At 31.9% G+C, this 15,254-nt stretch overlaps 1 protein-coding gene and 1 pseudogene across 2 annotated transcripts; one reads left to right on the forward strand and one right to left on the reverse strand.

The window, feature by feature from the left end:
• Positions 1 to 556: 556 nt before the first annotated feature.
• LOC145601646 (uncharacterized) lies at positions 557 to 3,261 on the forward strand. Its single transcript, XM_081657695.1, has 6 exons — positions 557 to 746; positions 1,080 to 1,133; positions 1,327 to 1,539; positions 1,645 to 1,753; positions 1,887 to 1,928; positions 2,488 to 3,261. Exons 1-6 carry the CDS (start codon positions 610 to 612, stop codon positions 3,142 to 3,144), a joined length of 1,212 nt encoding a protein of 403 aa, XP_081513821.1. The 5' UTR covers positions 557 to 609; the 3' UTR covers positions 3,145 to 3,261.
• Positions 3,262 to 11,488: 8,227 nt separating this feature from the next.
• On the reverse strand, positions 11,489 to 14,812 carry LOC145601366 (anthranilate N-benzoyltransferase protein 2-like; annotated as a pseudogene). The gene is made up of 2 exons (XR_014104381.1): positions 14,094 to 14,812; positions 11,489 to 12,288 (listed from the first exon to the last, which is right to left on the reverse strand). The product of XR_014104381.1 is annotated as an anthranilate N-benzoyltransferase protein 2-like (transcript).
• Between the last annotated feature and the right edge of the window lie 442 nt (positions 14,813 to 15,254).

Below are 15,254 nucleotides of genomic sequence, written 5' to 3' on the forward strand. Positions count from 1 at the left end.
TGGGTTTTTCCGGACAAGGTTTTTAATGAGGCAGTACACTAAAGCATATAGTAATATATTGTTGTACTCTTTTCCCTTAGCTATGGCTTTTATCCTAAAGGGTTTTACCTAGCAAGGTTTTAACGAGGCAACATATACCCTATTCTGTATGGACATTCAAGGGGGAGTGTTAAGAGTTAATTAATTTAGTCAAGGTGTGAATGTCCACACTCCAATTTCTTCATTACATTTAATGTAGTAGCCAACCCTAATTGCCACCCTCTAAGGTTATAGCCCACAATGTAATAGTGGTTTTTACTACTATAAATAGCCATGTAATTTCACTTGTATGATGCACAAAATATTACCAAGAGTAATACATAAAAGTAATAATACTTCTCTTATTACCTTCTTCTCTTAATCCTCTAATTTCTATATATTTCATAACACAAGTAATATAAATGTGAGATTTTCTTGTTGGGGTAGCCTTATATAAAGGGGGGATATGATATAAGAGATCATCTACTTATTCCCCTCTTCAAATCAAAAACACCAAAATTAAACAACTCAAAAGAAGAGAGAGAAATTAAAAAGATATAATTCTAGAGAGAGAAAGAAAAAAATAAATAAATGGAAGAACATTTAAATCCACTAGCAGTGACTCATCTTTTACAATACACTTTGAGAAGTTTGTGTTGCCAAGACAATTCTCAATGGGTTTATGCTGTTTTTTGGAGGATCCTTCCTAGAAATTATCCTCCTCCCAAGTAAGTCTTTCTCTCTTTATCTTAAAAAGAAAGATTAAAAAAAAAAGTACTAATTTAACAAATTCACTATTGTTTATTTAACAAATAGTCTTTCTCATCTTTGGTCACCCTTAGCCGACGATCTTTATAGGAGAATCTCTATCTTGTTCTCGGATATGATTAGACCTCAAACTAGGTGTACATACCTAAGGATATTTTATTTTCTTAGATCATTTTATGGTCCATATGTCTACCAGCAGACTATTATAGGTGTACACGAGAACAACTGAGAATTTGTATCTTTAAATAAGCTTGATCGATCTCTTATATATTATTTCTTCATTCCTTTTATAGATGGGACACCCATGGAGGAGTTTATGATAGGTCTCGAGGCAACAGAAGAAACTGGTAATAATTATTTTTTTTTTTTTTTTTTAATACATCTCTTAAACATTTAATTCATTTCCTATTTAATTTTCCACTACATAAATAATTGCACTATCACAATTATTATCATATGGTCGGTCCACAAAATAATATTTCATATTTTCATATACAATAACATATGATATATGTGAAAATTCATTAATTATATGATCAGGATATTAGTATGGGAAGATGGGTTTTGCAATTTTTCGGCGTCTACAACGGCTGAGATGAACTCCGGCAATGGCGGTGGTGGCGGCGATTATCCGAGCTCATCAGCATCATCATCAGCCAATTATGGTGATCAACAATTTCAGCAGTTTCAAGCTGGATTACAACCTGAGCTTTTCTTCAAAATGTCCCATGAAATTTATAATTATGGTGAAGGGTATGGTATTTTTATATTAAAAAAACATTCATTAATTATTTATCTTATAGTTAACCCTAGATTATACTCTTATTTTATGTTATTATATGGTTTTTAATATGACAGTTTGATTGGGAAAGTAGCAGCAGATCATAGTCATAAATGGATTTACAAAGAACCAAATGAAAATCAAGAAATTAACTTCTTATCTGCATGGCATAATTCGGCTGATGCGGTAATTTTAATTTTATTTATTTATTTATATATTGTTAATTAGTTAATTTGTACTCCGTATTCTTTAATAAAAATGAATATATCAAAGTTTTATGAATATAAGATTTATTATTTGTATATATCTCATTTTACAGCAACCAAGGACTTGGGAAGCCCAATTCCAGTCGGGTATCAAGGTATTATCATCTCTTCTCTATTTTGTTTTGGATTTTCCATGGGAAGGTAGTATCGATCATATAAATTATTGTCAAATATAATTATACTCCCACTGTCCGAAATTAATATCACATTGATAGTTTATGAATTTTGTACTAATATTTAATACTCCGGAGTATAGAAATTTAGGCGAATTGAAATGACTATTTTTTATATTGTTTTATAACTGAAGTCATACTAAATTTGTTAAATTTTGGTAATTGTCACATCATTTGTTCAAATCAAATTAGGTCAATTAGTTTTTAAATGGAGGAAGTATGTTTTGTAGATTTTCAATCTAATAAAACTAGCTTTTTTTTAGTATCATTACGTTTTCATTACTAGTACTATATGTATACATATACTATTTTATGTCCTAAATCTTAGAAAATTGGAATTTATTAGTCAAAGTTGTTGGTAATTTTTATAGTATGGTGATTATGACATTTATTTTTAGATGAAATTTGTACTTGTATATAATTTTAGTAAACAAAATTGGTTGATTTCATTACATCAATAACATATTTGAATTTCATGTAGACTATAGCCTTGATAGCGGTACGAGAAGGCGTGGTACAACTTGGATCATTAAACAAGGTTGTGGAGGACTTAAGCTACGTAGTTTTGCTCCGGAAGAAGTTCACCTACATTGAGAGCATCCCGGGGGTGCTACTACCCCACCCCTCCTCCGCCGCGTTCCCACCATCCATAAGGCCCGGTGACGGGTATGGGATCCCGCCCGAAATGTGGGCCTACCAAGGCGGCGGAGGAGGGCCCATGGGAATGGGCCCCACCGCGCAACTCATGGAACAATACGAGTACTATAACCAAGCCCAACAACAACAACAGTCGCCCATGGTGAGGATGATCACCCCATCGATGAGCAGCCTCGAGGCCCTCCTATCGAAGCTCCCCTCGGTGGGGCCTAGCCCGGCCCACCAAGGTCCCACGGGTCATTGTGGGCCAGAGGCCCATCAGTTCTTGGGCTCACCATCAGCCCAAAAGGTGACAAAAGAAGAGTTGGATGAGGAAGAACATCAACAAGAAATTAGGAATATTAATAATAATAATTATAATAATGAAAGAGAGGTTGTTGGGGAATGTAGTAGCACCTCAATGTCATCATATCAGCAGCATTTTTCATATCATCACCAAGATCTTAATTTAGCTGCTAGCAGGCCTAGTACTGGATTTTAGTAGCATTTAATTTTTAATTATATAGTTTTATATATTAATTAATCATTTGTATGATTGTCATTATCTAAGAGAAACAGAATATTGTATTCAAAATTTAATTAGATTTATTTTTTTGTGCTTGGCTTGTTGCTAGCTAGCTTAGGGTTCAAGATTTAGTTCTGCTATTGTAATTTTTGGTTGGTATTTATATATGTATTATGTAACCTTTGTTATATGATAAAAGCAACCTCTAATAGGTTACAATTGTATTATTAGTATTGTTCATATCAGATCGACTACATGTAGTAATATTCTTTATAATAAATACACACTAATTAAGGAAATTTTGACAATTACCACCTTCTGTTATGTCTATTTTAGCAATTACCACCTTCTATTTTTTTTTTGTGAAAATTACCACCTTCTATTTAAAAAAAACATCAAAAGTTACCACCTTCTTGCCTCTCAACTACCACATGACATCATTTTAGGCTCATTCTTTCCCTTTCCTCCCTATTTCCTTCACATTTCTCATTCTTAACTCGATTCTCATCCCCACCTTTCACTTTTTTTCCCCCAAACAATAAAAAACACTTCAATTCACTCCTCCAAATCAAAATTGACGAACAATCATTGGTGGTTTGGGGGAAAAAAGTGAAAGGGGAGATGAGAATCCAAATAGGAATGAGATATGTGAGGGAAATAGGGAGGGAAAGGAAAGAATGAGCCCAAAATGACGTTACGTGATAGTTGGGGGGCAAGAAGGTGGTAACTTTTGATGTTTTTAAAAATAGAAGGTGGTAATTTTCAAATAAAAAAAATAGAAGGTGGTAATTGCTAAAATGGACATAACAGAAGGTGGTAATTGTCAAAATTTTCCACTAATTAATTAGTTACTGTATAGTTTCAATTTGGATGTTATTCATGTTATTTTACTCATTAGCTAAAATAGATTTGAGGAGATACCAAGAGATACACATTTTACAATTAGGGTCGTCTTATCTCAAAACCGACACTACTACGTAGTTGATTGGAACGGAGGAAATAAGAGAACTTAATTACTATTGGAATAAAGGTCGGTTAGTTTCCTAGCTAGTGATTGACTATCGGTATGATGTACTAAAGAGGTCACATAATCTACAACCAGTGGCGGACCCAGCCTTGGTCCTGCTGGGTCACGTGACCTAGCACCAAAAAAAAAAAAAAAAAAAAAAAAAAAAAAAAAAAAACTTTTTTTTTTTTAAAAATGGCACCCATTTGAAAATAGATATAATGATTATTTTTGGTTATATATTAACAATACAAACTTGTAGCATAGTGGTGGAAGGGATTGAGACAAAGCCCAATAAGCAAAGGGCCCAGTCACATAGGTCTTGGGTTCGAGCATTGGTACATGCAGTTTTTGTATTCCTTATATCTTTTTGTTTTGTTTTTTTTTTCTCCTTCCTATGGTTATGTGATTTATTGAATTTCATGTTATCATTTGAATTTTTTCCTTCTTTTTTCATTTAATTCATTGTAGCAGCATTAGCTAGTAATATAATTTTTTTTTTTGGTTTTCCTTTTGAAATGATTATGAACTTATGACTAGGGCTGTGCAGAGTACGGTCTAAACCGCACCAAACCGCAAACCAAACCGCAATTTTGCGGTTTGGTGCGGTTTGCGATTTGGAAATTACGGTGCGGTTTTTAAATTTGACCAAACCGCGGTTTTGCGGTTTGGTGCGGTTTCAAAAAAATTTCAAACCAAACCGCACCGCAAACCGCAATTTAATGCAAACTCTCTTATATGGAAAGAAGACTCTTATATTGTATTTATATGTACTGACTTGTGTGGGTCATTATTAAGAAAACCAAAGTTTTCCTTTCTTATTACTCTCCGTTTCTTGTGCTTTGGAGTTGTAATGGAGTGGTTTACTTAATGGTTTTGCTTCATGTTTGCCTTGACATGTCACTGGGTCACTATTAACATTAAAGTAAAGCACTACTATTGAATTATTAGCATAGTTGTACAGTTTCCAAGTGAAAAATTCATAACAAAAGATTAGCAAATAATCATTATTTGTGAGGTAAAAAAATTATGGAAAAACCGCTAACCGCACCGCACCAAACCGTATTTTGCGGTGCGGTTTGGTGCGGTTTGTATAGAATTGCGGTTTGAAAAAATCACAAACCGCAATTTTGTGGTTTGGTGTGGTTTGAGATCCAAACCGCTCCAAACCGCACCGTGCACAGCCCTACTTATGACTATTTGATTATCATGTGATTAATTTAATTATCCTTCAATGTTGTTATGTTTGTGTTGTTAAGACATTACATTATTAGCTAGTAATAGAATTATTTTTTTGGTTTTCCTTTTGAAATGATCATGAACTTATTTGATTATCATGTGATTAATTTAATTATCCTTCAATGTTGTTAAGACATTACATTAAGACATTACATTAAGTGGTTTTTCTAATTTGTGTTGTTTATATTATGTTTGTGTAATTAAATTGGGTATTTTTTTTATTTTTGTAAAACCAATATTAACTTGGGTATAGAATAGACAAGTTGCAAAAAGATTGAATTAATCTATTTTTGACAATATTGGATTTTGTAATTAAATTGAAATTGTGACTTAATTTTCATAAAAAAACATATGATATACTACCTCCGGTCCAATTTACTCGCAACAAAGGGGTATTATTTATGAGACATAAAATATTCCTTTGTTGCGAGTAAATTGGACCAGAGGTAGTAACAAGTTTCTTTAGCCCCAATATGCATCCTCCTCCTTCACAAAATCATCCTCTATCACAAAATCATCCACCTCCGGTATGCGGTCGATGGGTGATGATCGATAGGTGACAGTGACCCAGCACCTTAAAAATCCTGGATCCGCCACTGTCTACAACAGTACGTATTTGCTTCTCTCAAACGATTATGTATGCATGCATGCAAAAACAACACGCTATGTACCCTGCCAAAAACTAATGGTAGCTTACTGGTATTACTTAACTATACAATTTAGGAAAATGACTATAAAAGTGGTAAATTATTATAAGAGTAATCTTGTTAGAGGATGTTTTATCATTGCATGGAAGAATATTAAAACCATTAACCAGTCAAAATGACTACAGAATTTGTAAGTAAAATAGTTGCATGTTTTAAAAGATGCAAATTGGTTAAGATTTTTTATACTACATATTAAGAATATTGTTATGGATCCTTCGTTCTTTTCTGAATATTTGCAATACTTTGACGAGTACAAGTTGCTACTGCACAAGTTTGACTTTGAATATATGCAATTTTTTAGGTGAGAGACGTGTATATATATACATGTAAGATAATTTATATAGGAAGGGAGTAATAACACATATCCAAATGACTTTAAATGGATGGAAGAAGATATGTTTGATTTTTTTCGAAGTATGGTAGTTGCCAATGCTATATATTGTTATCTAGCATAAAGATGAACCTGAAACAAATATCAAATAGGAGGAAAAGACATTCTATGCATAATAGTTAAAAAAAAAAAAATTAACATAATTTGTTAGAGGATCATCTCAAACAACTAATGATTAAATGCTCCACTTGAGCGAGGGAGAGGTGGATGAGATTTGAATAATTGAATCCACGATTTTTATATCATACTGGCTCTTGATACCATGTCCTATAAGTTATGGTTGCAGCCCATGATTAGTTTATATACTTTTCACTTAACTTTACGTTTATTTGAATTTTTCTTTGATGAGTCATTTATTTGAACTTAATCTTCCAACTAAACTTATTTAAACTTTTATTTCTTAAACTTAACTTATCAAAATTTAATTTTCATGAGCTTAAGTTATGTAAACTTATATTAACATCTTTTCTTGAAGCATTTGAAAATAAGTCGAGGAGAACAGAGCTTATATTAAGAATTTGGGCTATTACTATTTAGATTTCAAGTTTATATCTTATTTTTTGAACTCATTTTTCTTAATCTAATTTCTTTATTTGTTGTTTTATAATTAACTAATTATTTGAATGAATATCAACGTTTTTATTAAACTATGTGAAAAAATAAGTGAGAAGAATAGTACATTGCTATTACGGATTTACATAATTGGTACTCCCTCTACTTTTTATTTAGTACCCTATTTTGCTTTTGTACTATTCATGTGCATCACTTTGACAAATATTTATGCTTTATAAGAGTACAAATGTTCAAACGAATATAGTTATATGAGTACTTGTTAGAATCATCCTAATGTGTATTTTTCGAATATTAACCTTTAATAATCTATACTTAATATTAATAAAATATATATTATTATTAATCACAATAGGTAAAATGTACCTAAAATAAAATAAAACTGGGAGTAATAAAATAATCTTGCACGCCTTCTATTGAGTATTGACCAAAAATAGAAGTAAACAAAAATGGTAGTATCTCCTGAAGTTGCTTTGGGCTTGATATGACATTTGACCTCTCCATAGTCCATTAATATATAAATTGACGTTGTAATCCTTAGCATTTTCCTAAAAAGAATAAGATTAGATCGCATATTCTTAGGTGCACACTCATGCATCTAGAAATAGGTGTAACAACAGCACAATATGAACATTAACTTTTTAAAAAGTGAACATAGGTATAAAAAATGTGAACATTAACTTTTCAGAAAGTGAACATAGGCATAAAAAAGTGTGATTTTCGATTTCTTATGTGGTAACTTTGTGATTAACTTCAATTGATTAGTTTATACTACCTTCGTTAACATTTAGTTACAACTTTGGGGTATTATTTGAGAGACATAAAATATATCAAAGTTGCAACTAAATGTTAACGGAGGTAGTATATGATTTTCTTAATTCTAACGAATTGAATTTTATCTGATTTTCTGCATTTTTTTTTATCAATGAACATAATCATGCAAAATATGAACACATGCATAGGTTGCCTTAAATGTGAATATTAGCTTTTCAGAAAGTGAACATAGGCATAAAAAATATGAACTTATGCATTTCAGAAAGTGACCATAACATTTCAAAATATGAACGTAAGCATTGGTTTTCTTAAAGTGAATATAAGCATTCAAAAGGTGAACACATACGTAAAAAGATATGAACAAAAACATTTAAGAAAGACAACATATGCATAAACAGATTTAATTAATATTTCATGAACAATACTACATATTTACATTATGAATATTTGAAATTATATATGAACATATAAAATATTATTATGAATATAATGCATTTAATTATGAACATAAAATTTAAAGAAATAAAAAATAATATGATTATGAAACATATACATTATAAGTAATAAATGTTCATTTTTTTTCATGTTCATATTTTTTTTTACTAAATGTTCATATTTGTTTACTAAATGTTCATTTTGTAGAGCGTAGTGTTAATTTTTTTTTACGTTGTTGCACCTATCTAAGGTGCAGAAGGGTGCACCTTAGACTAATTGAGATTAGATTATGAAGTTTGACATTTTTAGTGGACGATTAGCTTAATTTAATCAGTTATGATATCATATCAACCTATCAAAATATAATTATTTTACTCTAAAGTTTGAGTTGATAGTGAAGGTTCAATGAACAATTTATGCTCTAATAATGTTGTTCCCTACAAAATATACATGATTCAAAGAAGGGATCAATAGTAAATTTATTGGACAATGACTATTTAGGAACCACAAATAGTTGTTTTTCTGTTACCAAAATTTATGGTGTATTACATACTTACGTAGCATAGCAAACATTGGAGTTTTATTTTTTTGTTTTTTGTTTTTTTTTTTTTGTTTTTTTTTTCTCCTATAAAATATTTAGCATTAGTATCATTTAGGGCCTGTTCATATTTACTTAATTTCAGTTCAGTTCAGTTCAATTCAGCTCCAATCAGTTCAATTTAGTTCAGTTCAGCTCCAATCAGTTCAATTCAGTTCAGCTCTTAATTTCCCTCTCTCATAAAATATTCATTTCAGCTTAGTTCAGTTCAGTTCCAATCAGGTCAGTTCAGTTCATTTCAGCTCCAATCAGTTCAGTTCAGTAAATGTGAACAGGCCCTAAGTTTATTACTCCTTCCATCACATTATAATAAACACCTTTGACTATTTATCATTGTCATAAATTTATCTGAATTAAAAAAAAAAAATAATAAATCAGATAAATGACTCAATTTAGATGGACTTTTATTAATGATTATTTTTTTTCATTTTATGACCGCATGTCTCAAATCATTTGATATTTTGTTCTATTAAACTCAATCAAGTCAGCTAATAATACATTACATACTTGATCAAAACAATGTACTCTATAATTCTTTCATTTGTAGTTAGAAGAATTTTAGGATTTCAACTTCCAATTATTCAAAATTGGGACCATTAGTGGGTCTCTATAGCAAGCAAAACCCAATTAAAGCATGGAAAACAAATATATGGTGGGAAACCAAGAACAAAAAACACATCCAAGTTCCTTGAACCAAAAACCCCGCATGATTTATATTCACTAGTTGTAGGCCGTAAAACTTAGGATAAAAGTAAATCTACTCGGGTGTTGTTAGAGCCAGGTGCACTAAATAGTACTCATCAGTATATTCATTTGCGCGTTTCTAAATTTTCAAATGAGCAAAACAGTATTAAATGAGCGAAAAATCACCCTTAAATTAGTTGCCTTAATGTGCATCGTGCATGTAAGTTTCTTTCATTAAATCTAGATCAATGATTATTCATTAGAAACCATAACTAAACTAGTGCATTGACTTCGTTCCTCGCATTGTACGAACAAAACCTAAAAATACGTACTGACTATATATCTACTTAAATTAATGGCTTTTTCTTGCCTTTTCACTTTCAAGACTTTAAAGAAAAGCTAATGTAATAAGAGAGTTGCACTTGCACACTTTTGATGGACCGTTTCATTTATAATAAATTAATAATACAGTTTTTCAATGATATACAAATCAAAGAAAATGATGCTTCAAAAGCTTCACTTTATTTACAACTTTTAAACCAATAATAAGGACCACACTACAATTAATTCCTAAGTGTATAGTTATAGTACTCGTATATGTTTCTTCAATAATTTCATGGTATTATTTAAATAGTTTGGCCTTTAATCATATAACCACAACTTCAATATCTTGACGTTAGGATGTTGTTAGTTCCTTTGTAGATTTTTCTTGTTTGCATGTTGGCATAGCTAGCTCACCAACTTCTTAAAGAAAAAAGAAGATATACACCCGTCCACAAATAATCTCATGAGAAATGCATTTATGTATATACTAAATGTTCATTCTTGATCATGTCAAAAGTATATATTTCATTTACAAGAAAAAATAACCTAGTATTTAAAAATAACAATACTAACTTTTTTAAGAAAAAGAAAACTTATTTATGAATTTAGGTCACGTGATAAACGAATCATTCATCGATTGTTTGTGAGCACTATAACCTTATAAACAAATTGAATTTGAACAAATTTTGAGATTGTTTTGAACTTATTTAAATTAAACAAACATAAACAAGAAAAAACTCAACAAGTTTTACATCCCTAATAACTTAGGGACTTTAAGGATGACAACAAGGAAAATACGACTAACATTTATTTGTAATTATACTACTAACCTGATATGAATATGATCCAAACCAACTTACTTAAGACCAAATCCTATACAAATGACCCTCTTGCTATTTACTATCTTTACTTGCAATGCCCCTGTACCACATCATAGAAAAAGCCCAAGTTCTGAATCCAACTTTGTCTAATATCCAAGCTTATCGTATGTAGCGTTTTCCAGTCCGTCAAACACATATAATTAAAGCCCATGTGTAGGTAAAAATTTGTACATATCAATCTTAATAGCGGGACTTGACCCAGCTAACTCTGGCTTAAAAAAAATCAAGGTATTTAACTTGAGACTTAAAAAAATATTGATGAATAAGCAACAACATTACATGTTAATTTTTATTTACAACTGAAATGTTCGGTTATATAATATTAGATGTACAGTCTTTTCTTTTCAGTTTCATAATCTCTTTTATTTTACTCTTATATTATAAATGTTCATTTTTATATATTGCAATGTTAAAAAATAAATGTTCATTTTTTTCTAATAAATGTTCATTTGTGTTGCGCAAGACCACCCAGCTTTGATTGGGCGCGATTCCGGCAAAAATTTGTGGCAAAATGTCCTTGGATAAAACATGAATCATGCAGCCCAATTCTCTATTTCAAAGCCCAACAACCAAAAGTTTAATTACTTTCCTCTTACAGAATTCTCTCCAAGAGTGATCCGAGTTCGATCTATACTCCACCCCCCTCTTGTGATAGAAGAAGCATCATCCTTATCTTACCGTATAATAAAAAATAATAATAAAATAAATAAATAAATAAATAAAAACCTTGCATACATTGAACTTAATACCATTATAAAGTACATTATTGTGAATTATTTGTGACTAGGCAAGTAGATAGGCAACTAATAAGAAGCAAACTCGATTGACCGAGTGAGTAAATTTAGAAGTTATAGAGGTACTCTTTGAAAAGTGTCATATGAGAATTAAAAAGCCTAATGGCCACTAAAAAACTACCATCCCCATTTGCTGTTGGTGTAATATAAGTTTGCCCCTCAAATTTGATTTCATTAATGCCTGTAAATATAGGGCCACCCCATCCAAAATCAGCTTCATAACAAGGTAACCTAGCCCAAGAATTTATTACGAGGTTTGGACAAGTAGATGTATGCGGTCCACGAACAATAGCCGTTAGATCTGGATGTGATTCCACGTAATCAATGGCTGATTTAATATACTCAATATCACCAAAATTTTTAATTGCCTCATGAATCTTAGTATCTTACTCGCAGCATACCAAAGTGGTTTACGTGTTACGTCTCTTGCCTTTTCTACACAAATTGCGTAAAACAGGATGTTACCACAATAACCTTGTGGTAGTTTCATATCCTTCAACCGTGACCGTCCATCAACTGGTATGTAAAGTTTGACACTTTGATCATCGGTTAATCCACGTGCCATGCATGCAGCGCGCCACACGTGCCCAGCTTGCACCTCATATGTACTTAGCTTGTAATCTAATACCACCTCTTCTGATGTTGCTTGTAGTTTTATACTGTTAATGTGGTCTTTAGTAAGAGTGAATATACATTCTGTTGTTGTTTCAGTTTCACCTGATAGAAAATGTTATGTAAACAAAAGAAAACATCACTAATTAATAAAAGGAATCACATGTACTATAATTTATTTCAATCTATGTTTAAAGGAAGATGGGGTGTTGTGGTCTATTCAGGTGGACACCACAACTACCTTCCCTTCACTTATCTAATAGAGATAATGTGTGTATGCATGTGTGTGTGGCTTTGCCACGTATGGTGGTGTAATTTGGGATATTTTGTATTTGAGTTTTCCCTTGTTTGCATCAAAAAATAATAATAATAATAACAATAATAATAATAATGTTTCCTTTTTCATTTGCTGATTGATTTACTTTTTTTTTTTTTTCAATTTTCTTTATTTTAATTTTAAAGGAAGAGGGGGTGTTGTGGTCTATTCAAGTGGACACCACAACCGCCCTCCCTTCACTTATCTAATAGAGATAATGTGTGTATACATGTGTGTGTGGCTTTGCCACGTATGGTGGTGTAATTTGGTATATTTTGTATTGGGTTTTCCCGTGTTTGTATCAAAAAAAAAAAAAAAAAAAAAATCTGTGTCAACATGGCCCAATGTTAGTTGGCCTTTGTTATCGTACAACAAAATTGGTTTTCACGTGGATCGAGCAGTCAAATAGGCCCGGACCAATTGGGCCGTTGACCCCACACCCGATTCAAAATTGTCAGAAACACCATCTTTTCTATCTATCAAAATCAACAATGCTATGGTCAAGTAACACTTTCTAAATCTCTCTTAATATAGTTCAAACATACTATAGTACATTAGTACTCGCATTAAGTAGCTACTACGCATATTAAAAACAAGTTATAATCCAAGATTATACTATGATATAGGTCTAATGAAGTAATTCAGCTCACATATTAATAGTGCCTAATGTTCTTAATTAGATAACCAATTTATGCATCTGACAAGTAATTATCATTGAAGCCTAATGAAGCTCAACAAACTCGAGAATACAAGTAATACAGCATAATAGCTGTGCTTCACAAATTGTTCTGATGCATGAAGCTAATCAAAAGTTATTAATTTAGTGTCAATTAAATAAGAGATTATTAATTTCTTTTAGAATTAAATACTTCAAATGTCATGTAAGCAAAATTAGCGAATGAGATTTTTAAGTTTAAATTAATTAAATATTATCTTTTAATATTAGGAATTTTATCTAAATATATAACAAATTTTAGCTCATAAATACAAGGAAAATTTGACAATTACCACCTTCTGTTATGTCCATATTTTTAGCAATTACCACCTTCTATTTTTCTTTTTGAAAATTACCACCTTCTACTTTCAAAAACATCAAAAGTTACCACCTTCTTGCCTCCCAACTACCACGTGACATCATTTTGGGGGCTCATTCTTTCCCTTTCTTCCCTATTTCTCTCCCATTTCTCTTCCATAACTCGATTCTTACCTTCTCATTCACTTATTTTCCCCCCAAAATTCAGAAACTCTTCAATTCACTCCTCCAAATCAAAATTGATGGAAAATTATTGGTGGTTTGGGGGGAAAAAAGTGAAAGGGGAGATGAGAATCCAAATAGGAATGAGAAATGTGAGGGATAGGGAGGGAGGGAAAGAATTGGCCCAAAATGACGTCACGTGCTAGTTGGGGGATAAGAAGGTGGTAACTTTTGATGTTTTTGAAAATAGAAGGTGGTAATTTTCAAAAAAAAAAATAGAAGGTGGTAATTGCTAAAATGAACATAACAGAAGGTGATAATTGTCAAAATTTCCTAAATACAAAAAATAAAAAAAATCAAACAAACAAACGGGCTTCATATAGTATTTCATATAATCACCTGAAAAACCCTTTGGGGTTAAGGATGGCAAGGGTGGCTCACATTCCAAGTGTCGAAACTTAACTTGGGGCGGGTCACGAGGCGCAAGGTAGGTAGCCCTATCATGAACAGGATAAACACTAAGATCAAGCCCTTTGGCTAGTCTTGCCCATGAATTGTTAAAGTGTAAATGGGAAGCTCCATCTGCTACATGGTGATGTTGTGCAAAGCCAAGGCATACACTCCCGCATTTAAAGCGGGTGAGTTGCACTAATAGTAGAGGGAACGAAGAGAGCCCTCCCGAGTAGTCACACGTAGGGAACACCAGCTTCCTAAGTTGAGAATCCGGCCTCAAGTAGTCCCCATAATTGGCTAGAGCTTCAGTTGATTCTGCCTCGATAAACAAGGCCCCCTTTGCATTGCAATCGATCTCGTACCTTCCATTTTCATCGTTAAATTTTAACCTACCCGCCATTGGATAGAATGGTACCAAGGCTTTACTAAGAGCCTCCTCCAAAATATTGGTATCAAAAAATTTAGAACAAGATGTATTTTTGGGAGAATAGAGGTAGAGAACATTAGTATGTGAGTAAGGTGTGCGTACCCTCATGTCTAATTTTGATAGCCAAAGACTACCTTTTGGGGTCTCCTCAGCTGGAGGTACCATTGTTGATTTCTTCACTTTGATGCTACTCATTTTATGACTGTAATTTTGATGGATTTCTTTTTTGGTTCAAAGAAGAAAAAACAATACTACTAGTAATGTTGTTTAATTTTTTTTTTTTTTTTATATTTATGGCTTCATAGATGTTGCTAGTACTATATTATTTATAATAGACATACGAACTTGAGGAATAATACTATTCAAAACTGTATTCTAGTGGCCCTCGACTTTAATGTGTTGCAAAAAAACATGTCAATAATATCCTTAGATGTTAAGGGTCTGTTCACCTTTACTAAATTAAATTGATGAACTGAAATGATTCGAGCTGAACTGAATATTTTATGAGAGAAGGAAATTAGAAACTAAACTAAATTGAACTGAATTCAACTAAGCTAAAATAGGCCAGTTGGGTTAGATTAGGGCAAAATGTTAATTTAGATTTAACGGCTTAAGTTTGTTTTATACTACATATTATGCCTTTTTAGACTTACGGAAACTCGTCCTTTTTCTGGGCTGAG

The sequence above is a fragment of the Chenopodium album genome, chromosome 21 (assembly GCF_948465745.1).
Source record: "Chenopodium album chromosome 21, dcCheAlbu1.1, whole genome shotgun sequence".
Lineage (NCBI taxonomy): Eukaryota > Viridiplantae > Streptophyta > Magnoliopsida > Caryophyllales > Amaranthaceae > Chenopodium > Chenopodium album.